This window comes from Conger conger, chromosome 3 (assembly GCF_963514075.1).
Source record: "Conger conger chromosome 3, fConCon1.1, whole genome shotgun sequence".
Taxonomy (NCBI): Eukaryota; Metazoa; Chordata; class Actinopteri; order Anguilliformes; family Congridae; genus Conger; species Conger conger.
The window spans coordinates 76164678-76188188 of record NC_083762.1 but is presented as its reverse complement, the minus strand read 5'-3'; the positions used below and the strand labels follow the sequence as shown (position 1 = coordinate 76188188).

General features: G+C 48.9%; 1 protein-coding gene across 2 annotated transcripts in view; it reads right to left on the bottom strand.

The window, feature by feature from the left end:
• Positions 1-8245: 8245 nt before the first annotated feature.
• The window catches only part of LOC133124602 (fibronectin-like), a 39962-nt gene continuing 24696 nt past the window's right edge, over positions 8246-23511 (bottom strand). Inside the window, exons 26-46 of one of the 2 annotated variants that reach the window (XM_061235936.1) lie at positions 22916-23107; positions 22325-22414; positions 21417-21683; positions 21025-21141; positions 20732-20896; positions 19698-19853; positions 19079-19192; positions 18183-18452; positions 17492-17679; positions 16732-16819; positions 15860-16039; positions 15166-15255; positions 14602-14790; positions 13851-13940; positions 12934-13349; positions 12272-12410; positions 11484-11642; positions 10774-10899; positions 10192-10298; positions 9463-9576; positions 8246-8678 (exon numbers count right to left, since the gene is read on the bottom strand). In XM_061235936.1, coding sequence (XP_061091920.1) covers positions 8610-8678; positions 9463-9576; positions 10192-10298; positions 10774-10899; positions 11484-11642; positions 12272-12410; positions 12934-13349; positions 13851-13940; positions 14602-14790; positions 15166-15255; positions 15860-16039; positions 16732-16819; positions 17492-17679; positions 18183-18452; positions 19079-19192; positions 19698-19853; positions 20732-20896; positions 21025-21141; positions 21417-21683; positions 22325-22414; positions 22916-23107 — 3326 coding nt within the window. In that variant the 3' untranslated portion in view covers positions 8246-8609. The remainder of the gene's footprint in view (positions 8679-9462; positions 9577-10191; positions 10299-10773; positions 10900-11483; positions 11643-12271; positions 12411-12933; positions 13350-13850; positions 13941-14601; positions 14791-15165; positions 15256-15859; positions 16040-16731; positions 16820-17491; positions 17680-18182; positions 18453-19078; positions 19193-19697; positions 19854-20731; positions 20897-21024; positions 21142-21416; positions 21684-22324; positions 22415-22915; positions 23108-23511) is intronic. The other variant, XM_061235937.1, reaches the window with a different exon arrangement.

The window sequence follows — 23511 nt, the reverse complement described above, 5'->3', positions numbered from 1 at the left end:
TTTTGAAACCGCTGGTAGCTAGTTGATCAGCTTAAATGGTAAATGGTTGGAATTTATATGTAGAATTGATGCTTCTCATTCACCCATTCATACACACACTCACACACTCACACACTCACACACCAACGGCGATTGGCTGCCATGCAAGGCACTGACCAGCTCGTCAGGAGCATTTGGGGGTTAGGTGTCTTGCTCAGGGACACTTCAACACAGCCCAGGCGGGGGATCGAACCAGCAACCCTCCCACTGCTAGACAACTGCTCTTACTGCCTGAGCCATGTCACCCCAGCTTCAACAAACCACCAGCACTAGCTGGTTGACCAGCTCATAGCCAGCTAGACCAGCTTTATGACCAGCTTGCCTAGCTCAATTCTCAAGCTGATTAAGCTGGCATGGATTTTACTGCAGGCATGTCTGTCAATGCAAGTCATGTTTTGACTGTTGCGAAATATCCTGCATGTGGTTTGGCCTAATACGAAAAGTTCGATCTGAATCATGAGGAGCAGTTAACAGTCTGTGCAGTACATAAATACTTGAAATAGTAAAAACATAACTTGCATATGAATGTCCAATGTAACCACAGCATAACTGCCAATAGGCTTGTTCAACTTTAGTAGTTGGCTATATTGTATAGCCTATAGCCTAAACTAGCGAACGCGCTTCCACGGACAGTGCAGTGTTTAAAGTTAAATAACTAATTTTGGTACAGTGTATATAACAACATGTAAACATGTTAACTTTTTGAAATATACTATATCGACCGCTTATTCTTCTCTATCCAGAGAAATTATCTGCCAGAAGAGCGAGGGCCTTGTCCCATTAATGTGTGATGCAATAGGCGTCAGGAAATATATGCAGACCGTGTTCCCATCAAAATACTTTCAACTACTGACAATTAACCATTCTCCAAATTAATAATTCACCCTTCATAATTTGAATTTTTTCAGTTTTTTTCCGCATTTTGTGATGAACGTGACACGAACATTTAACTTTTCGACTGTAGATAATTGTAGAGTTATATGTAGCCGACGCACTTCTTTTACAACTTTTACAGTGTGCAACAATTTCTGCACAGTTGCCCTTCTGCCAGTGAATTATGTAGGCCTACGTTGTTGGATTAAATCGTAACATGTCTTGAGTAAGAACTAGGCTGTTCTAAAACAGAAATAAAATCATTGCAAAAAGGAAATTAGGCTGTAATTTCTACAAACATGAACTGTAAACATAAACTACACGACATACCTATAGGTCATTAACCTGTGTGCCATCATAACTTACCTCGTGAGGATTGCCGGCATCCTTCCTCGTTTTGCATGACTATTACTTAGCTCTTCCAATTAACGCCAATAGTAAGATGTATTTTCTTAGGATTAAAATGAACTTTTAAAAGTTATGCAAGTTCTTTTCCACCGCAGTCTGTTCCCCATGCACTTTCACTTTCGTTTCATTTGAATACTGTCTGAATACTAGTCGGTTATTGAACTGGAAGCCTGGGAAAGGGGACTGTATCACCAAAGTATCTCTCAGTTAACCGAGGTCCAAGATAGCTGGGTCAACAAATCCGAACCGTGACGATCGCAGGTAACGGGTATCACGCCACAGGGTATACTGAACTGTGACGTCGACGCTGGTTGTAAACTCGCCCTATCACCCGAGGATTTCGCACCAAACCTTTCTGCACATTCGCGAGGGGCGTTGTTAGTATGGTTCATAGAAGAACAGCGGGAGGTGAGACGGCCCAGGTAGTGAAGCACCCGTATGGCCGCTGAGTGCAAAATAGTTTTTTTCCCCCCCATTAATTGGACTTCAATGTAAAAACCCAAGCTAATTTAACAACCAAATAACGGCTAATCGGTAAATGTTTTTAAACAATAGATTTAATTATGTGTCGTAGTAGTTTATGAAAAAAATGACTGTTTTGGTCCAGAAGTGTTAAAATATTACATTTTAATACAATGGAACACCAATGGAGCCCTGACACCAATGCATTGCTCCGCTCGCTCCTCCCTGGCGTTTAGTTTTTTTTTACCCTAAGAAGTACATTATCCCGGTTTGGACACAAGGTGGCGTACAGTCACTTGGGAAAATTCGGTCCTGCGCTCCACAGCATTCCAGCACAATTTCCTTGTGAGAGCAGTGAAGTATAAATGTGTCCACTAGGTGTCGCTGTTGCTGTTCTGTGTGTGAGGAGGAGGCTAAAGTCTGTGTGGTGAAGTTTTTTTTTTTTTTTGTAACCCAGGGCTGCCAAACCTTGTTCCTGGAGATCTACCGTCCTGTAGGTTTTCACTCCAACCCTGACAAAAAATCCATCCATCCATTATCTTAACCCGCTCACACAGGGGGGCGGGAGCCTATCCCAGCATACATTTGGTGAAAGGCAGGAATACACCCTGGACAGGTCGCCAGTCCATCGCAGGGCACACACACCATTCACTCACACACTCATACTCACGGGCAATTTAGACTCTCCAATCAGAATAACCTGCATGTCTGTGGACTGTGGGAGGAAACCGGAGTACCCGGAGGAAACCCACGCGAACACGGGGAGAACATGCAAACTCCACACAGAGAGGGCCCGGCCGACCGGGATTCGAACCCAGGACCTCTTTGCTGTGAGGCAGCAGTGCTACCTTCTGCACCATCCGTGCCGCCCCCCTAACAAAAAATGAATAATGTAATTAAAACCTACAGGATGACGGATCTCCAGGAACTGGACTGAGCAACCCTGGGTTACCCCCATTTTGCCACTTTTCTCCTCCATACTGCTCTCCCTGATTTGAACTGGGATAAAAAAATTCTGAAGGGCTTTGCGGAGTGATTACTTTGAATGATGAAATCACGGCAGGGAAAAATACTTTGACCGTCTCGTCTCTGCTAGGAGTCTGCGTCTCTCGTGCCAGCTGAAGCGATCCTCATCGTAGCGGCAGGCGTTGGGTGGTGCCGCTCAGTGAGTTTTGGGATTTCGGCGAGCTTCCCTCCTTCCCAAGCGCTGACAGGACGTCCTCATTCGGCCGCTTCAGCGCTCTGTCTGACATCTACGACGTTCCTCCCGGCCATGATTATCTCCTGAGAGGGAAGTTGAGTGGGGGCAGGGTGGTTGGGCACTACAGCATCAGCTCTCCGTCCCGGGACAGGGCCTCAGATCTAGACGAATAGGCTAGACGGCACTTTTGAGCCCTTGCCGAGGCACTATTCCAGTCAGTTACTGTTCTGGGTCATAAGTTTAATAGTCCTACGATGACGGAATCTGATGCAAGCAAACCGTGCTTTGGCGAAGTCAGAACTTTGCTTTATGGGACAGTAGCTTGAGGGGAACTGAAGGGGTCTGTCGGTGTACTTCTGGAGTTTCTAATAGGTACTGCTTCTTACTCGAGCAACGTTTTTACAGGAAAAAGAGTATTATGTTCCCTTGTTTTGTGTTTGACATCTTGAAAACATCTTGAACCAGTTATTATGACTGTTTTGTTTGCTGCTGCTGAGGATAATATATGTGGTTACTAAAGCCCAGGACACAGCTGCTGCGGTCCGATGTTCATTCCCAGGTCTACGATGGGATCAGCGCTCCGATGTTCATTCCCAGGTCTCGATGGGATCAGCGCTCAGATGTTCATTCCCAGGTCTATGATGGGATCAGCGCTCCGATGTTCGTTCCCAGGTCTACGATGGGATCAGCGCTCCCGTTTCCTGAGAAGAAGCGCTCTCGAGAAAAGTATTTCCTGAAAAAAAAAAAGAAAAAACAGCTAACAATTATTGTGCCCTCCAGGAGAGGCGAACAGTGCCACGGCTGTTTTAACATTTCACGCGTTGAGGACAAGAAGATAGAGATGACGTCCGCAAACAGAGATGACGCTCCCAATCGGCAGCAGTTTCAGCCTCTCCAGGTCTTATTAACAGCAGGCTAAAGGGGCCGCGGTGGCGCAGCAGGCTAAGATGCTGCAGACTTGCGGTTGCAGTTTGCTGCGGTTGTACACCAGGGACCGGGGTTTGATTCCCGGTCCTGCCAAAAGTCAAGTTTGGCTGGCTCACGTGGAGCAGCATTAATTGGCTTGCTGCTCCAGAGTGAGGGCCTTGGCAGGGTTAGCCATACAATAAGCACCTTGGAACCACGGATACAATTAGAGAAATGAGACGTCTTGAAGAAGGCGTGTTGCTCTTCCTCTTAGACAGTGTATCCAACACTAACTCGAATTGAATTAGAGGAGGGTACAATTGGCTTCCAAATTGGGAGAAAAAGGGAAAAATCTTTTTTTTTTTTTTTTAAAGCAGGTTAGCACAGCTGCCCCATGAGCGCAGGTGGCTTCCACTCAGTACACTTACCTGCTCCTCATAAATCCTGGAAAAGCTCATCAATTGTGCCTTAGGGGGGCTGATTCCATCCCTCTACACATGATCACATCAGATGAGATCACATCACATTCGATCCCCCGCCCGGGCTCTGTGTCAGAGTGTCCCTGAGGAAGACGTCTAACCCCCAGATACTCCTGACGAGCTGGTCGGTGCCTTGCGTGGCAGCCAATCGCCGGTGGTGTGTGAGTGTGTGTATGAATGGGTGCATGAGAAGCATCAGTTTTACAACGCTTTGGATAAAGGCGCTATATAAATTCCAACCATCCATTTACCATCACTAGCCATGCATTTTGTTTAAAGGGTGGAGGTGAATGGTAAATGGTCTGCTCGTACAATTAGGACACTTCATCACTTCTGCACCGGCAAACACTCCAACTGCCAGACGGCTGCTCTTATTGAACTTTCACCTTGCACTTTGTTCATCAAAGACGGTTAATCGGCCTTCCAAACTCAAACAGATTAAAATGCAAACCAAGTCCCCCACAGTCCAGTGGTTAATCGAGCGCAAGTTAACAACTCCTTTTATTTTTTATTTTCCAGGCGGACATGTTTTGGCTCATGCTGTGTCGTTGATTGATTCTTCAAAACGCACTTACGCGGTGTCGTCAGATGACCTTTGACCCCGTCTTGTTTTCTAGCTGTCCCAGAATGCAGCGCACGACCTCACTGTGAGGACCTTTGCCTTGAAGTACACACAGTCCAACTCTGTGTGCTACGCCAAAGATGGCCAGGTAACATGGGAAAGGGAAAGAGGGGGGTTTGACTGGACCAGGGAGGAGGGAATAGGGCCCTGGGGGCGTTATGGATGACAGGAACAGACCTGGGTCAAATACAAAATTATTTTGGATTCAAATGCTTTTCCACACTTTACTGAGCTTGTGCATAGGAACCTATGAAATACTCAGAAAGAGCAAATTCCACCTGCCTTGGCTTTGTTGCACCAGGCAAGATCAATCGAGCACAGAAAAGTATGTGAATCCAAATTACTTGAACCCATATTTGAAACTAAAGACAAAAAAAATTGTATGTTCTGAAAAAGACCTCAGAGGTCATTGTTTTTGGTGTTGAAAGAAACCTTTTGTCTCATATTTCAGCAGCAGAGATTAGTAAAATAAAAGGAGTAAGGATAATAAATGGGGGGAACACAATAGATAGAAATACTAAAACAGTATGTTAAGAACAGTTATGTGCGTCAACATATGAGGGTATAAAAGTATAAAAGAGCAAGTGTCCATAATAATGAATACTATGCGTTTAGTCCATTTAGAGGTGACCAGTGTGGGCCTCAGGAACCACTGGAGGAATCACCATGGCAGCGCCATAATACAGACGAAGTATGTATTATGCTCAGAAAAGCCCACAATGTAGCCTCATACATTGGCCAATTTGTGATCAGCTGAACTAATTGACTGACAAGTGTACCAACGGAATTTCCAAACTTCCACTAGTTAACGGAGTGTCCAGTTCATTGGCATTGGAGATCAGGATAGCAGTTGGGAATCCGCGGCACGTGATTGGCTGGAGACAAAGAGGATAACTGGGAGACATTCAACCAGAAAAAGTTTTTTCCTACGGTTTCTGGGTTAACAATACGTTTTCTCCCAACAGTGTGTCATACTCATACTCATACTCATACTCATACTCATACTCATACTCATACTCATACTCATACTCATACTCATACTCATACTCATACTCATACTCATACTCATACTCATACTCATACTCATACTCATACTCATACTCTCATTCATTCATTCTCCAAACCCATTTATCCTGAACAGGGTAGCAGGGGAGCTGGAGCCTATCCCAGCATACGTTGGGCGAAAGGCAGGAATACACTCTGAACAGGTCGCCTGTCCATCACAGGGCACACACACCATTCACTCACACACTCACGTGCCGCCTAGACTTTAAAACCGTACCAACCTCAGGCAGTCCGCCCACGGTTTGAAAGGATGTTTTAGTTTAAATAAATGGTTTGCTGAACGTGACCCTGGTGGCTCCAGGATCTGCGTGAAGCGGGCAGAGATGGCCAATGGCATCGACCGGTATGCGAGCCGGACCGTCTGAGACTTTCATGATTAGTAGCAAGGTGTGCCAAGGTTTGCCTCAAATGTTCCCGAAGATCTAGAACCGTCCCAACCTCTTGCTTTGTGTCTGAAAACCCTGCTAAACCATCGGTTTTCACGTGTAGTCTAAAACGGCAACTCCTAGCCGAATGCATTAACTGAGCATTACATAATGACTAATAACTCAATGTGATAATGAGCCCATAATTTTGCATTTTCCATTTTGTGCCATCCTTCATTTTGGCTCCAACTTCAGCTCTTAACATGATCTTTGACCTGTGGTCATGACACAAACACCCATGTAAGGCAGCAGTAATTTGTGCTTTACTCCAAACCCTTCGCTATTATTAAAAGTGCTTGTGCTACAAGGTCAGAGACAGCATTCACACCCTTTACAAGAGTAAAAGCAATCAATAAAACTCAAGACCTTTTTGAGGTTCTTGTAAAACTTTATTAAAAGGAATTTCTGTCCACAGTAGTAAAGACTTTGGCACCTACAGTATAAAAATAAAAAAAAGTTTACACCTCAAAATTTGCATTCACACAAAATGCTCGGAAGAGAGGGATAAATAAAAACTAGTTTTTTTTTGGTTTGTTTTGTTTTTAAAGTGAACAACTACAACAAATCAGTCGAGATCGGCAAGTGTCACGGACAGTGCTTCCCGTACAAGAGCAGAGGTTACAGGACAGAAACAAACCAAACCAAACACACAGTTCAGGAGCGGGAAGCAAGCACCGTCTGTGGCCACGGGTTGGACAGCTTGCGTTTGCTAAAACAGTGCTTCATTTCAGATTAAAAAAAAAAAAAAAAAAAACAAACAAGTACAATAACAGAAAAGTGAGAACACTGAACACGCTGCAACTCAACATTGTGTTTAGAGAATACTGAAAGGCACAGGAGGCCCAATGCAGGCCTCCAAAATCTGCAGCCCTGCTAAAATCTGAACTAACAATGAACGAATCAGGGACAGGGTCCAACACACACACAAAAACAAAAAAAAAATCCTGTAAAAACTACAAATCCAGGGTCTTTGAGCCTACACTTACACCATAAAGACTACAACCCCCCAGGGCCTTTTAGGGCCAGGTGGGAACACTGGATACAGGTTAATGTTTTTCTTCTTCCTTTTTCTTTCTTTAAAGTGTCTCAAAGGAGTATATGTATCAAAAAAAAAAAATTACAAATTAAAAAAATTGGACAAACCAAATATTTTAAAATTTTTTAAAAATGTTTTGCGAATACGTCTGTAGAGCGGATTCTGCAGGAAGGCGTGAGGAGAAGCAGCAGCGGATGGTTGATCGGATTATCCGTAAGGAGGGGGGGGGGGGGGGGGTAAGGCACAGAGGGCGTTATTGGTACAGTCTGGGGTGAGAGGTGGGGGGGGGGTTTAGAGAATAAGGCACAGAGGGTGTTATTGGTACAGTCTGGGGTGAGAGGGTGTAGGAGAATAAGGCACAGAGGGTGTTATTGGTACAGTCTGGGGTGAGAGGTGTAGGAGAATAAGGCACAGAGGGTGTTATTGGTACAGTCTGGGATGAGAGGGTGTAGGAGAACAAGGCACAGAGGGTGTTATTGGTACAGTCTGGGGTGAGAGGTATAGGAGAATAAGGCACAGAGGGTGTTATTGGTACAGTCTGGGATGAGAGGGTGTAGGAGAATAAGGCACAGAGGGTGTTATTGGTACAGTCTGGGATGAGAGGGTGTAGGAGAATAAGGCACAGAGGGTGTTATTGGTACAGTCTGGGGTGAGAGGGTGTAGGAGAATAAGGCACAGAGGGTGTTATTGGTACAGTCTGGGGTGAGAGGTGTAGGAAAATAAGGCACAGTCTGGGATGAGAGGGTGTTGGAGAATAAGGCACAGAGGGTGTTATTGGTACAGTCTGGGGTGAGAGGTGTAGGAGAATAAGGCACAGAGGGTGTTATTGGTACAGTCTGGGGTGAGAGGTGTAGGAGAATAAGGCACAGAGGGTGTTATTGGTACAGTCTGGGGTGAGAGGATAAGGCACAGAGGGTGTTATTGGTACAGTCTGGGGTGAGAGGGTGTAGGAGAATAAGGCACAGAGGGCGTTATTGGTACAGTCTGGGGTGAGGGGCGGCCTCCTCAACATCACCGGCACGGTACATAGCTGGGGAGCAGGGGTAGGATGGACCGACCGACGGATGGACGGACGGACGGGGGGGGTCTCCGTTCACTCTCTCGGGTTTTGGGCGTCTGCAAGGAGCTCCGGCCTCAGGCACTCAATGGGGCATTGAATATTCTGCCGGAAAAACACACGGCACTCAGTTCCCGTGGACCTTTCCATTTTTATATCTTACATCACATGATAGGTTTCTGCATTTCAGCACCCCCGGACCCCCCCCCCCCCCCTTTTTGTTTTGGTTTAGTCCACAATCCTTTCAGTGAGACTGCAATGGTTAAACATACAAGCCATTTCTTTACAATTCTGGTGAGATCACATTTTTATACGTCGTATGAAATAAAATATTAAATAAAAAACACTTCTAATTCACTTTTAATTCACTTTTGATTTTTATACAATGTATGTTCCAGCTTCTTTATTTCTTGATTAGATGGTGCTTGTTGATTTTAGTCCACTGACATGACCAGGGCCCCGTTTCCTGTTTTTCCACAAAGATTATCAAGTAAAATCCAGAGCTCTCAAAATCTGGGACCTGTTCTACAAAGCAGGATTACGCTGGAAAACGCAGACTCCACCAAAATCTGGAACATGGACTGAAGTAAAAAGGACCATTCCTGGTTTTACTCAGTACAGTTATCCAGCTAGCTCAATAATCCTGCTTTGTGGAACGGGGCTCAGGTTTCCAAGCTTAGTTGAGATGTGGCTACCATTTATAGTGGAGTTATTTAGGTGCAAAATTAGACATGAAAAATTTTGTTTCGTTTGTGTCGTTTGAATACTACCCACGGAAGCAGTTTGCAGGGCCGTGGGGTTTGCAGAGTAGAGTTGAGGAACAGAAACAGTAGAGTGTGGAGAGGGGCGCTGTTCAGGAGCAGAAACAGTAACGGGGAGCAGTGCTCACCAGTTTGCGCAGGGTGTTCTCCCTGTAGCGGTCGTACAGGTCCGTGTGTACGGGCTGCACCAGGTCCACGTCCAGATCAGCGCCCGGCCGACGGCAGTTCTCACAGCGCCAACCCTGAGGGGACAACGCAGCAGTCACACACCTGTGTGACGTTCACACACCTGCGCGACGTTCACACACCTGCGCCACGCTCACACACCTGCAGTCACACACCTGCGTGATGTTCACACACCTGCAGTCACACACCTGCGTGACGTTCACACACCTGCAGTCACACACCTGTGCGACGTTCACACCTGCGCAACGTTCACACACCTGTACAACGTTCACACACCTGCAGTCACACACCTGCGCGACGTTCACACACCTGCAGTCACACACCTGTGCGACGTTCACACGCCTAGTCACACACCTGCGTGACGTTCACACACCTGCGCGACGTTCACACACCTACAGTCACACACCTGCGCGACGTTCACACTTGCTGGTGGAGTCATTAAGTTTCAAATGTTTCGCAAATGTTGAGTGGAATTTCCGAAAAGTCGGCAAAAAGTAAACGTGAATCGGTGTGTGTTTCCATCAGCTGCTGTTACGTGAATATTCAGAAGAGGACGCAACAGCATGATGTCATCAAAAGAGTGACCTTTTCTTTTTTGGGCTTTAAAAAACGGCTGGATGGAAACCCCACTACACACCCACATTCACCCGTGGAGGTGCACTGGTTTTTACCTGCTGTCCGCCGTGACAAGTGCAGGTGCAAATGGCTCCCAAGTACTCCTTCTGCCACTGGTTCCCCACCTGGTACACCTTCCCGTTATCATAGCAGGTGGCCTCATCTGAACACAGGGACAACGGGGGGTTAATCAAACATCTACATCCGACAGAAGGCTACACAAAGACCCTTGGCCATAATCAACAACATCATCATCATCCTCATCATCATCATCACTGAGAGGGGCATTGTGCCCGTTCGCAATAACAACCGGGTTCTGCAAGTCAAAACTTCCCCAGCAGTAAGTTCCCAGAGACTGCCATATGCTTCACGGTCAACAACATTATGCATTTCTAGTGCCGAGAACATGGTGGCTAAGGTGCCTGAATGGGCCCCGGATGGTTGGTGGTTCAAGCCCCGGTGTAGCCAGAACAGTTGCGGGGCCCTTGAGCAAGGCCCCTAATGCCCACATTTATCCAGTGGGGATTGCCTCCTGCTTAGTCTAATCAACTGTAAGTTGCTTTGGATAAAAGAATCAGCTGAATAACAAATTATTAATAATAATAATAATAATAATAATAATAATAATAACAACTCACGTGGCTCGCACTTGAACTCGCCCTTCCCGTTGCCTAGACAGGTGCAGCTCATCATGTGACCGTTCTCCGCCTTGCGGTCCCACTTCTCATCGATGCGGTAGTTCTGCCCGTTGTCATGACACCACTCTGTTTGGGGGGGGAGAAGAGAGGGTTCCTGGTTATATTCCTGGAGAGCCAATCCACCCCCACTCGGTAGTCACATGACCGTTGACCAATGAAATCACCACAAGATCCCAGAGAAACACAAAAGCCTTGGTAATTGCATTGTCTGCTAAACAGGTAAAGTAGTTGAAAAAAAAACATGTTGACAACAGCATGTTTAAAAGCAAGTATGCTGACAACAGTGACACAACGTTAAATTAAGCATGGGTAAAATTGCACTGGACGCAATACACAATCAGCATTTTGACGGGTCTTTCTTACTGCGCTTGGTTTGATTTATGAATGGGGTAAGAAGACCTTTCTAAAGGCTCTTTTCAATCACTTATTTTTCCCCACCACCTAACTCCTTGCTCTCTGCCAGACCTGGAAATCGTCTTGAGGTCCACCATCTTTAAGAAAAATTCCTATCCGTTAAATGTGCCTTCTAGGTGTGAGAAGAAGCCGCAGCTAGGAGGCCCCTTCAAATGAGCCCCCGCCCCAAGACCAATTGGGACAGGAAGGCGGTGAAGGTGACGCGGGGTGCATGATGGGATAGGTGTGCCACTCACTGGAGGAATCGCATCTAAAATGGCCGCTCCCGAGTCCCAGGCACTTGCACCAGAGCTTGAAGCCCGTGTCGGACATGCGCTCCCACTCGTCTCCCACGTCGTGGTAGGTCGCCGTGAAGGTGTCGTAACACACGTCCTTGGAGGGCACGTTCCCTGGAACTGGAGAGGGGAGGCGCGAAACAGCCATTTAAAAAAATCAACTCATTAAAGTAATTAAAGTAATTAAACAAATGCACATCAACACACGTGACCAGGGGGGTGATATTGGCTCAGGCAGTAAGAGCAGTCCGGCAGTCGGAGGGTTGCCGGTTCGATCCCCCACCCTGGGTGTGTCGAACTGTCCCTGAGCAAGAAGCCTAACCCCCAAGTGCTCCTGATGAGCTGGTTGGTGCCTCGCATGGCACTGGTGTGTGAATGGGTGTTTGAACAGCGCTTTGGATAAAGGCGCTATATGAATGCCAACCATTTACCATTTACCATGAACAGAGGAAAATACAGTAATTATTCATTTTAAAATTAGTGTGCATCAGACCTGGGCCAAGCATGTAACCATTTTGGATTCGAATACTTTTCTGTGCTCGACTGATCCTGTCTGGTGCAACGGAGCCAACCGAGAGGACCAGAAGGCAGGTTTTGCACGTTTTGAGGAGCATTTCATAGGTTCCACTACTCCAGACAGGCTCAGTAAGGTGTAGAAAAGTATTTGAATCTAAAACGGTTATGGTTAAGGACTGGAGTGGCAGTAATTCGTTTCAGAATCAGCCTCAGTGTAAAGCCCGTTTGGTTACCGGTGTTGCTGACGGTGATCATCTCCTCCAGGATCTTGCGTTTCAGCCCCTCTTTGATGGCCTCCACGATGACGTTGTAGGAGGCTCCGGAGGTCAGGCCCACGAGGGTGGCGCTGGTGGAGGTGCCGGGGAGGCGCATCTGGTGGGAGGAGGAAAGTTCGGAGAGGCGGGTCAGAAACACAGAGGGAATCCTGGCTGCTGATTACATCATACAGCAAAATCCTAGATCCTTTCGCACTAAGAACTTTGAAGAGTAGGTTTTTTTATTTCTGTGTGTGTGTGTGTGTGTGTGTGTGTGTGTGTACACTGTGTTTGATAGGGTTTGCACCTGACTGTAGTGTGTGTGTATGTACCTGGAACACCTTCTCGTAGTGGTGTGTGTGTATGCATGTATGTACATACGTACCTGGAACGCCTTCTGCCTTCTTGTTGTGGTGTGTGTGTGTGTGTGTGTGTGTGTGTGTGTACGTATGTACCTGGAACAGCTTCTCATTGTGGTGCGTGTGTGTGTGCGTGTGTGTGTGTGCACGTACGTACCTGGAACAGCTACTCATTGTGGTGTGTGTGTGTGTGTGTGTGTGTGTGTGTGTGCGTGTGTGTGTGTGCACGTACGTACCTGGAACAGCTTCTCGTTGTGGTGAGTGTGTGTGTATACTACGTACCTGGAACAGCTTCTCGTTCTGCTGGGTGACAGGCTGGCAGGACAGCAGGTACTCGGAGCTCTGCTGGTACGGTTGCCAGGAGACGGTGGTCTGGGTCTGGGACTCCTGCGGCATTCCCGTTTCGTTCTCTGGAAAACCAAAGGGATAGGCCAGCACGGGCCCGTCACCGACCCGCACCAGGGGCACCAGCTCCCTGTCGGGGCCCAGTTCGGTGAAGGTGATTTGGGGCCCGTTCCCCTGGCTCTGGTACTCTGTGTAGATGTGCTGGCCTTGCTGTCCCAGCATGTCGTGCCCGTTCGTGCCGACAAGCTGCACGCGGTTCTGGTCCAAGTCGGTTTCGGGCACGTCCAGAATGTCCGGGCCGGGCCGGTGGGGGACAGGCAGGGCGGGCAGGACGGGCAGCAGGGGCTCGGGTTCTAGCGGAGAGACGGGTTAGGAGGCAAAGCGCGCGTTAGGGACGGCCTGCGTTAGCCACAGCGCCCCCAGCAGTGGGGGGGGGGGGGGGGCGGAAGTGCGAATCCATCAGGACCGCCATCTCTGCTGGATTCAGCGGAGCCAAGCTGGCCAACATTCACTTTTGAATATTTTTTTTTAAATTTTTTTAATTTTTTTATATACAGCCATTCAAAAGTAAATGCTTTGTTAAAAAGCACTTGGGGAGTAGTTACTTGGGTAAGATTAGCTGGCCTCCAAAGTGAACTTGCTGCAGCAAGAGCACTTTTGATTACCTGAAAAGCTGTACCTTTCCCCTGGTGCCGAAATGGTGCTGGCTTTAACATCTTTTTTTGCCAACCCTTACCCTTTTCAGCAAAAAAAGGATGTGTGTATGTGTGTGTGCATGTTGGTTTGTGTGTTGGGTTTGTGTGTGTGCGCGCGTGTGTGTGTGTGTGAGAGAGCGTGTACATGTCTGTACTTACGGGTTCTTGCCTTGCCCACCAGAGGGCTGCTTCGCTGGGCCCCCAGGAGGGTGATGATCTTGATGATGTACTCAGTGCCAGGCTTCAGCCCTGAGCACAAAGACGACAGCAGCGCATCAAACCAAACGTCGCAAAAAGACAAATTAGCATCAAATTCAATAATGCTTTACAATGGGGTTTCTTTTATTTTACACTTTATTGAACAGCATTTAACCCATCTTAGGAGCAGTGGGTAGCCACAGTGCAGCGCCCGGGGACCGACTCTAGTTCTGAGGCCAGCGACATGGTGGGGGTAATACATAATCTGAAATACAGGTCTTCCAGTGTGGGAGGACACCGGAGTACCCTTTCCGAAGGTAAACTTCACTGAACCCTCTGGGGTAATCAGTCCTCTGCATTTTACCCATCCTGAGGGTAAGGTGCTGAGGTGCTGAGGAACTGAGGAGCCATGGGCAGCCACAGTGCAGCCCCCCAGGGGCCAATACAGGGTTAGGGACCTTGCTCAAGGGCCCAACAGTTGTGTGCAACTTAACGCGGCTGCACCGGGGCTTGAACCACCAACCTTTCCGGATCTCATGCATGCACCTTAGCCACTAGGCTACAGGCTGCCCCCAACATGTTTTCCATGTTTACAGGATGATTACAGTAGGAGTACAGTAGTTTACAGGAGCTCAGAGGTTATGAGGAACCCATTAGGAATCGGACGACAGCGCGGCATTTGTGAGAGAGAGAGAGAGACGCAGGCCGGTACCCGAGATGGTGGCGTAGTTCATTCCGGCGTGAGGTCGTGGGGTCAGCTCCCGGGGGGAGCCGCCCGACTCCTCGTAGGTGATGAAGTAGCCGGTGATTCGGGTGCGGGGGGCGTCCCAGGTAAACGAGATGGCGTTGGGGGTCAGCGAGGTGAAGCGGATGTTGGTGGGACCCTCCACCGACGGTTTGACTGCAAAAAAACGTTCAAACCTCAACCGCACTGACCGCACCGCACTGTCCTGTCAAGTAACAGCACCAACTCTAGTGTGCTGGGCCTAACCCTTTCAGTCCCAAGCCCTATATGAAGGGGTTTTGGCTTTGGTTGAGAGAATTGAGAAAATGTAGAAAATTTAGTCGGTTTCAATCGGAGCTCAATATAGTTGCATAGCTGTCATCGTGATTACGTGATTATTTGAAAATGAGAAGGGTTGAGCGTCTTGTGGGATTTTACAGTCGTCATATGGCACTCTTGGGACTGAATTGGTTGAAGACAGACAAACTGAAACGTCAGTGCATCACTCATCATTTTGACACATCACACATCATTTTGGGACGCGTTACGTACTTGTGCTGGTGGTGAGAGTGAAGGGGGCACTTCGGGCCTCTCCGTTCAGGGTGTAGAAGAGGATGGTGTAGATGGTGCCTGGCTGCAGACCTGGAAGAGATCAACCAGTTACAACAATGAGCCCAGTCTCTGCAATCCTACAACCAGCCCGTAGCATCTGAAGCACTACCCTATTAAAAGGCTAACAGTAGCCTATATCAGCGCTACTCAACTCCAGGCCCTGCGGGCCGCAGTGTCTGCAGGCATTCGCTCCGACCGTACGCTACGCCACCTGATTTCACCGAATATTCTACCTCCTTGGTTCAGTAAGCAAGGTCATTGGTGAAATCAGGTGGTGTAGCGCATGCTTGGAGCGGATACCTGCAGACACTGTGGCCCGCAGGACGTGGAGTCGAGTAGCCCTGGCCTAACCCGTAGAACAGTGGCTCTCAACCCTAGGGTGAAAACCTGCGGGACGGCAGATCTACAAGAACTGCGTTGGAACCCACTACAGTAGGAGAGAGCATTTGTGTAGTAAGCATGTAATTGAGTCTACACAGCAGCAGAGGGCTTGAGTGTAATAACATGGTAATTACCGGTGTGTTGGGGCCTAGTGCAATAAGCATGTAATCATGTAATAACAGGCTGATGATACAAGTGAGAGTGCAGGCGCCTAGCGTAATAAGCATGTAATAAAGTGTAATGGGGGAAATACCAGTAAGGGTGTAGGAGCGGAGGTCAGGGGAGATGGTTCGTCGGATGGGCTCGTGGCTGCTGCTGGTGGGGGTGGCGTCGATGAGGAAGCCGGAGATGGTCTCCACCTTGGAGCGCCAGGTGAGCGTGATGGAGGAGTCTTTGACGTCCGTGATCCGGACACGGCGAGGGGGGCTGATGGCTGAAACGGCAGGAAGCGACAAACGCTTGAGTGTAATAAACAGGCTAATAACACAAGTGAGTGTCAGGGGCGTAGTGTAATAAGCATGTCGTAGTGCAATACCAGTGAGAGTGTAGAGGCCTAAACGCGATAGGAGACTCCAGCGTGGTAAACTTCACAGAACGGGGGCAGCATTGGCTCAGGAGGTGAGAGCGGTCGTATGGCTGTTGGGAGGGTGGGGGGGGGTTGCCGGTTCGATTCCCGCCCGGGCTGTGTCGAAGTGTCCCTGAGCAAGACGCCTGATCAACCCCCCCCAAATGCTCCTGACAAGCTGGTCGGTGCCTTGCATGGCGGCCAATCGCCGTTGGTGTGCAAGTGTGTGTGTGTGAATGGGTGAATGAGAAGCATCAATTGTACAGCGCTTGGGATAAAGACGCTATACAAATGCTGACCACTCACGGCATTTACGGCGGAGTGTACATGGATATAGACTATATGGCACTCTCGACCTCCTACCTTTTCAACCAATCAAAATGGCTGCTATACTATCGTTATGAGCCCCCATTAAAACCCTGCTAAATTCTCTCAACTTTCTACATGTTTGGGTGGGATTTGGGTGGAACTTTCTTCATATTTGGCTCGGGATGGAAAGGGTTAATGCCCCCCTTAAAAAAAAAAGTGTCAGCAAGCATACAATTAATAATATTACTTACTGTCCAGGGTAGTGATCTCCTCCTGAAGAGGGCGGCTCGTTAGAGTGTCCTTCAGGGCGTACACCTGGACCTCATACGTCGTGGCAACCTGCAGCGGTGCATGCCGATGACATCATCAAGCGGGGACACGACACAGATAATAACTACAAACAATCCCACAAGACAAGCAGGGCAGCTAAAATCGAACCCCAAGGGTTTGCAATTTCTCAGCGTAGCGTCTGAAGGGAGTCCTTGGCAGCGAGTCCGTACTTTGATCCACCCACTAGCGGGGGGGGAATTACAAGCCTGACGTGGACGGTGGCTTCACTACCCCCTTGGTGGGGCAGGCCTCAGTGCTGAGGTTAAGCTAAACAGAAACTCAACTCTGCCTCTTATTATGTCCTCAACAGAGCTCCTTTACGACACAGAACGCTGGAAAATACAACAGCAGTCGCTGGGGAATTATGAAAAGAACCAAACCATGAACAACCCGGCTGGGGGGAAAATAAATAAATAAATTAATTAATTAATTCAATAAAAATAAATTTTAAAAAAACACACTCAAGCTAGGCAGCCGGTAGCCGGTTGACAAGTTCAGACCAGCTCCATACTCAACATGGTTTGACCAGATCAAGTTACATATGCGTTTTGACACAGCTGGTAGCTGCTCATTTCAAGCCGGTCATAGCTGGATTTTACACACCATGGAAATGTCTCTGACGAGGTCAATGTTGGAAAATTATTTTTTATTATTTTGATCGTCATAAAAGGAATACGTTACCATGAGTGAGGAGACCACCACCTGGGTGGTGTCAGGAGCCAGGTTGATCTCTTTGGTGGGTCCGCTCTTGTTCTTGGGGTTGACGACCACGCGGTACCCAGAAAGCTGGGCCTGGGGGGCGTCCCAGGTGATGGTGAAGGTTGAAGGGCTGACGTTACTGAAACTCAGGTTCGTGGGGGCGGGAATGGCTGTTGCGGGAGAGGCGGGGGGCCAGAGAGATGTTAAAAATCACATCTACAAACACAACGGCAAATTGTAGGACATTTTGTAGGACCTTTGTAGGTCACATATGACTTTGAAAATCTCTGGAAATTCAGCGCTCCGGCATATTCGGAACTAGTACCAGTTCAACATGTTACAGTCATTCGAGGGACAAGTTTTGATCCAAAAAAATAAAAATATGAAAATAGATGTCAGCAATCTGTATGATAACATCTTTTGCACCGGGTTGTATTTCCGCACATCCGGCTTCTCTTCATTCTTTTTGTGTGCGTTTACATACAGCCTAAATCCAAATGTGCTGCCCTTCCAAACCGTCAGGTCTCTTGTAAGAGAGCTTTTTAAGGGGGTGGGATAAACAGTGTTGTGGTTTGAAGGCGTTTGTTGTACCGTTAGAAGTCCTAGGTTACCTATCGCACCTTTAAAGTAAAAGGTCACTGTAATGGTGCGACCCCCGGGCAGGCGCGGTTACCTGTGGCCTGCGTGCCCTCCAGGCCGGGGCTGGGGGTGCGGTCGTGCAGGGCGAGGACGCGCACGGTGTACTCGGTGCCGGGGCGGAGGCCCTCCAGCAGGGCGGTCTCGGCGTCCCCGTCGGGGGCCGGGCGGAGCTCCCGCTCGCCCTCCTCCGAGCTGGAGTACAGGATGCGGTACGCGGTGACCGCGCCGTCGGGCGCCTCCCAGGAGATCCGCATGGACGTGGAGTCCACGTCCGAGAAGGTCAGGTCCTTCGGCCGGTCCACAGCTGGGAGACGGGGGGAGGTTAAAGACAGGTTAGAACCTAGGCACGCGGCGCGGCACGCCCACACAGCGAAAGACTTAAGATCACATTTCTCACTCTCAAGTAGAAAGTTTTAACCTTTACGTTTTAAGTTATCGTTTGCTTGACGAGTGAAGTGAATGAGTCAAAATAACTGCCAATTTTATTTAGCAAAAAAAAAAAAAATCATAGAAATAAGATTAAGTCTAAGATACTTGTTAAGACTTGTTAAGAGTGCAGGGGACAATGACACACCGGGCGCACGCTAGTTAGAGGCGATTTGGACCCGTAAACAGAAAGCATTTGAGAATGGGATCGCTAATCTGGTCCCAATGTTCCCAATGAAAAACCATTTAATGATGGAAAACAAACTGTATAAACACTTATTTTATGGGATGGCGGTTAAATAGTGAGTCAATGCCATGACTGAGTGTTTTCGAAAAAGGAACCGGTGAAATCATGTGAAATGCATGCAAATATAAACATTTTACTGTGGGGAAAAAAAAAAAAAAATTGTGTTTTTACAGCACAATGCACTGGGTGTGTCACTCCCTGGGGATTGTGGGTAATGTTTAGAGTTTGAGAGGGGGTGGCGGGGGGGGGGGGCTCACAGGTGACTGCGGTCTCCACGAGGGGCGGACTCTCGCCGTCCTTGCCCAGGGCAAACACGCTCAGCTCGTATTCAGCAGTGGGCATCAGGCCCGAGAAGGTGATCTCCGTCTGGTCTGGAACGCAGAAGGAGGGAGGGGGGGCGTCAGAAAGGGATGGCTGAGGAGGAACGCACTCCCGTACCGAACGCTGTTCGCTCCACTCGGCCAGTCCACGGACGAGGCAGTGTACCACAGCCAGCGTTTATTTCACCTTTATTTAACCTGGCAGGGCACTTAAAAAGGTACGATACGTAATATTTTTGTGTTAAAACATTGTTACAAAACCTTTGTAAATCCCTATCTATTGTTGAAAAAGGCTCACTGACATGTTGGCTCACCCTGTGCCTGTGTTTATAGTCCTTAAATTCGGGTTTAAAAATATGCAGTTGACAGGCCGGCACTCGGTACCAAAACATTGTTTAGCTGTACAATAATTAACGTAATGCAACGTAATACCAAAACACGAACGGCAAAACGCACAATAACCCGGCTAAACCTCTCCCTCCCTCGCACACGCGGATTGTTGCGGGACAGAGAGAGGTTTTTGCTGTCTGTTATGAAGTGCAAAACGAGATCCTACCGGGGGCGACGACTTCGGAGAAGGTGGGTCCCTGGCCGTTCTTGGGGGTGCCGGTGACGCGGTACCCGGTCACGGGGCCCTGGGCGGGGCTCCAGCGCACGGTGATGGCGCTGTCCTTCACGTCCGTCACCTCCATCTCGGACGGGGACTCGATGTCTGCCGAGAGAGGTCGTGACGGGTTTTTAAAACGTCGCGGGCGACGTTGTCTCAGGCGGTAAGAGCAGCCGTCTGGCAGTCGGAGGGTTGCCGGTCGAATCCCGCCCCGGGCGTGTCGAAGTGCCCCTGAGCAAGACGCCTAACCCCCTAAATGCTCCTGACGAGCTGGTTGGTGCCTTGCTTGGCAGCCAATCGCCGTTGGTGTGTGAGTGTGTGTGTGTGAATTGGTGAATGAGAAGTATCAATTGTACAGCACTTTGGATAAAGGCGCTATATAAATGCCGACCATTTACCATTAACACTTCCTGTGCGGCTAGATGATGATGATGATGCCAATAGTGCATCTCTGCGACAAAGCATAAGAAAGTCCTGGGCCCCATGTCCACTGTATGTGAAAGCGGTTAAAGTACAGGCTGCAAATGACTGGGACCCGCAAGATCGGTGCATTTAAGTAAATCGCTGCTTAAATGCTCTGGCATTGATGATAAAAACGGAAGTGTAAAAATCAGAGGACTACTCCGGTGCCAGAATATTTTGGCTCCAGTAACACTGGAGACTTATTCTGTCCGACTGCTCGCATAAAACGGAGTCCCAACTTGAACTCCTACCCGTAAGGCTGACATAAAAACTGTTATACAGATGACATAACAGCTGACAGTTAATGTCAAATCACATAAAACTATCAATACTTTTATCGTCAAAGGTTATGACAGATGTTGTTATGCCATCTTGTGACAGCTGTTATGTCACGTGTATGACAGTGTCATGTCAGCCTTATGGCAAGGGGAAAACAATTTTATTATTTTTTTTGTGATAAAAGCGTGGTGTGAATAAAAGGTAAGGTAAACGTAGCGTGCGATGAACGGGTGGCTCCTCACCGGTGCGGTGGGTGATGTAGACGGGGGTGCTGGAGGCGGGGCTGTCCCCCCGGCCGGTCACGGCGTACACGGTGATGGTGTACTCTGTGCCGGGCCGCAGGCTGCCGATGACGGCGGAGGACTGGGAGCCGGGCACGGTGAACTCCTTGGGGGCGTCGTGGCCTCCTGAGGGCGAGGGGAGGGGCAGAAACAGTTTGGGTACAAACTCTAAAACGAGGGCATTTGCACGGCGGGTTTACCGAGGCACCTGGCCCCGTTAATTGAGCGTGGAAAAATAAAACGGATCCACAGACCTGTCTCCCCGTGGGCGATCCTGTAGTACCGCACAGAGGCACTGGGGGCGTCCCAGCGGATGGTAATGCTACTGGGGCTGGAGGTGGTCACAACCAGGTCGGTGGGGGCGTCGGAAACTGGGGAGAGAGAGAGACGACGATACAGTGAACACAAGGAGCAAGAACATTCACCCTTCTGAAGAGCAGGTTTTTTGGAAGGCGGAACTCCACTGCCGTCGATGACCAGCGGTGATTGTGACATCAGCATTAGAAGGTTGAGTCGAGAGCATTCTAAATCAGATGTGACCTCGCACCTTAAAGGGTTAAATGTAGAAAACGTTTTTCAATAAAAAAATAAATCGATCAGAGGTCCGGGGGGGGAAAGCGGACACAGGAGCAACAGCGGAACGTACTGGTTGCCTGGCGACCCGTGAGGGGCTGGCTCTCCAGGGACCGGCTGACGGCGAATATGTGGATGATGTACTCCGTCTCCGGGGCCAGGCCCGTCAGGGTGAAGTGGTTCCGGGACGGGGGCAGTCTCTCCTCCCTGGAGCGCCCGCCGCTGGCGGCCTGGTAGCGGATCTTGTAGCCGGTGATGACGGCGCGTGGCGCCACCCAGTGGACGGTGAAGGAGTTGGTGAGCACCTCCGAGAAGTCCAGGCCCGTGGGTGAGTCCAGGGCTAGAGTGGGGGGGAGGGTAAATCAGTTCAGTCATCCTGCAGAGTACCAATTCCCCCCCACAGGCTCAGATGCCCGTTGGCTGGATAACTGCACTGAGTAAAACCCAGAATCCTCCCAAAACTGGAACATGGACTGAAATTAAGAGCTGTTCCAGGTTTTGCTGAGCACAGTTATCCAGCTAACTCAGTAACCCTGCTTTGTGAAACAGAGCCCAGTTATCCAGCTAACTCAGCAACCCTGCTTTGTGAAACAGGGCCCAGGTAATCCAGCTAACTCAGTAACCCTGCTTTGTGGAACAGGGCCCAGTTATCCAGCTAACTCAGTAAGCCTGCTTTATGAAACAAGGCCCAGTTATCCAGCTAACTCAGTAAGCCTGCTTTGTGAAACAGGACCCAGTTATCCAGCTAACTCAGTAACCCTGCATTGTGAAACAGGGCCCAGTTATCCAGCTAACTCAGTAACCCTGCTTTGTGAAACAGGGCCCAGTTATCCAGCTAACTCAGTAAGCCTGCTTTTCTGGAACAGGGCCCAGGTAATCCAGCTAACTCAGTAAGCCTGCTTTTCTGGAACAGGGCCCAGGTAATCCAGCTAACTCAGTAAGCCAGCTTTGTGAAACCGGGCGCAGGTAATCCGCACTCACTGGTCTTGTGTGTGCCGGTGATGGGCTTGCTCTCCCGCTGCTCGTACACGCACACCACGCTCACCACATACTCCGTGTTGGGCAGCAGGTCTGTGAGGAGCAGAAACGCAGTCAGACAGAAACACAGGGTAGTTAAATCCCAACAGTGGTCTCCATTAAATCCCATATGCAGGTTACCCTCCATCTGAGACCCGGCTGGGAAAAAAAAAAAGTTAATTTCTTTTTCGACGTAATACAAGAGTCTTCGATGACAAAAGAACATGAGTGTCATACAATGTCAAAAATATTAACAATATACCGTATGTGTATTGAGGTTAACAAAACATAATGTTAATTGTCACATAATGATGAGAAAAGGCCATTCAGCCCAGCGATAGCCCTTTCTTACCATTAAACTGTACCTAATGCTTAGTTTGCCTAAAACCAAGATTAGTTTTGCCTGCCTGCACAACATGTCCGGGCAAGCCGTTTCACACAGTGACCACTCTCCGTGTGACAAAACGTTTTGTTTTTTAATTGAAGACCCACGCCGGCTGAGGTTATGGATGGTGGCCTGCAGCACGCGTACAGACGCGTTTAACGTGCCCTTACCGCGCAGAACGACGCTGTTGGTGTCGCCCCCCACGTTGCGCTCGGTGATGTCATCGTCGTTGTTGATGGGGTGGTAGCGCACGATGAAGCGAGAGATGTCATTGGGCGAGACGACGGTCGGGGCGGTCCAGGTCACCTCGATGGTGTCGGGTCCCACCTCTCCGAAATTCAGGTTCGTGGGGGCAGGAACAGCTGAGGGGAGGGGGGGGGGGGGGGGTACAGAATAACACAAAGCCAGAGTTACTAAGGATGGTCGGAGTCCACTAAATATCGTACGTATAAACCTTGGCAAACATACACTCTATCCATCACCGCTTCATTGGAGTGGAGTGGAAACAACAGCCCTGGGAGGACAAAGGATTAATGGGAGGAAAACGAGGTCCAGCTTGTGGACTGCGATTAAGTAATCGTTTGGACGTGCAGCGAATTAGGGTTTCGCAAAATAAAACCACCTGGTCCTGAAAACACAACCCCCCCCTCCCTCCCTTCCTTCGCACTGCTGCGATAAGGTCAAAAAAAAAAAAGCGCAGATGTCTACGTCTCGTCTGCTACACCTCGGGGAAACCGTTCCCAGACAGAGACCCGGCAGCTTCAGA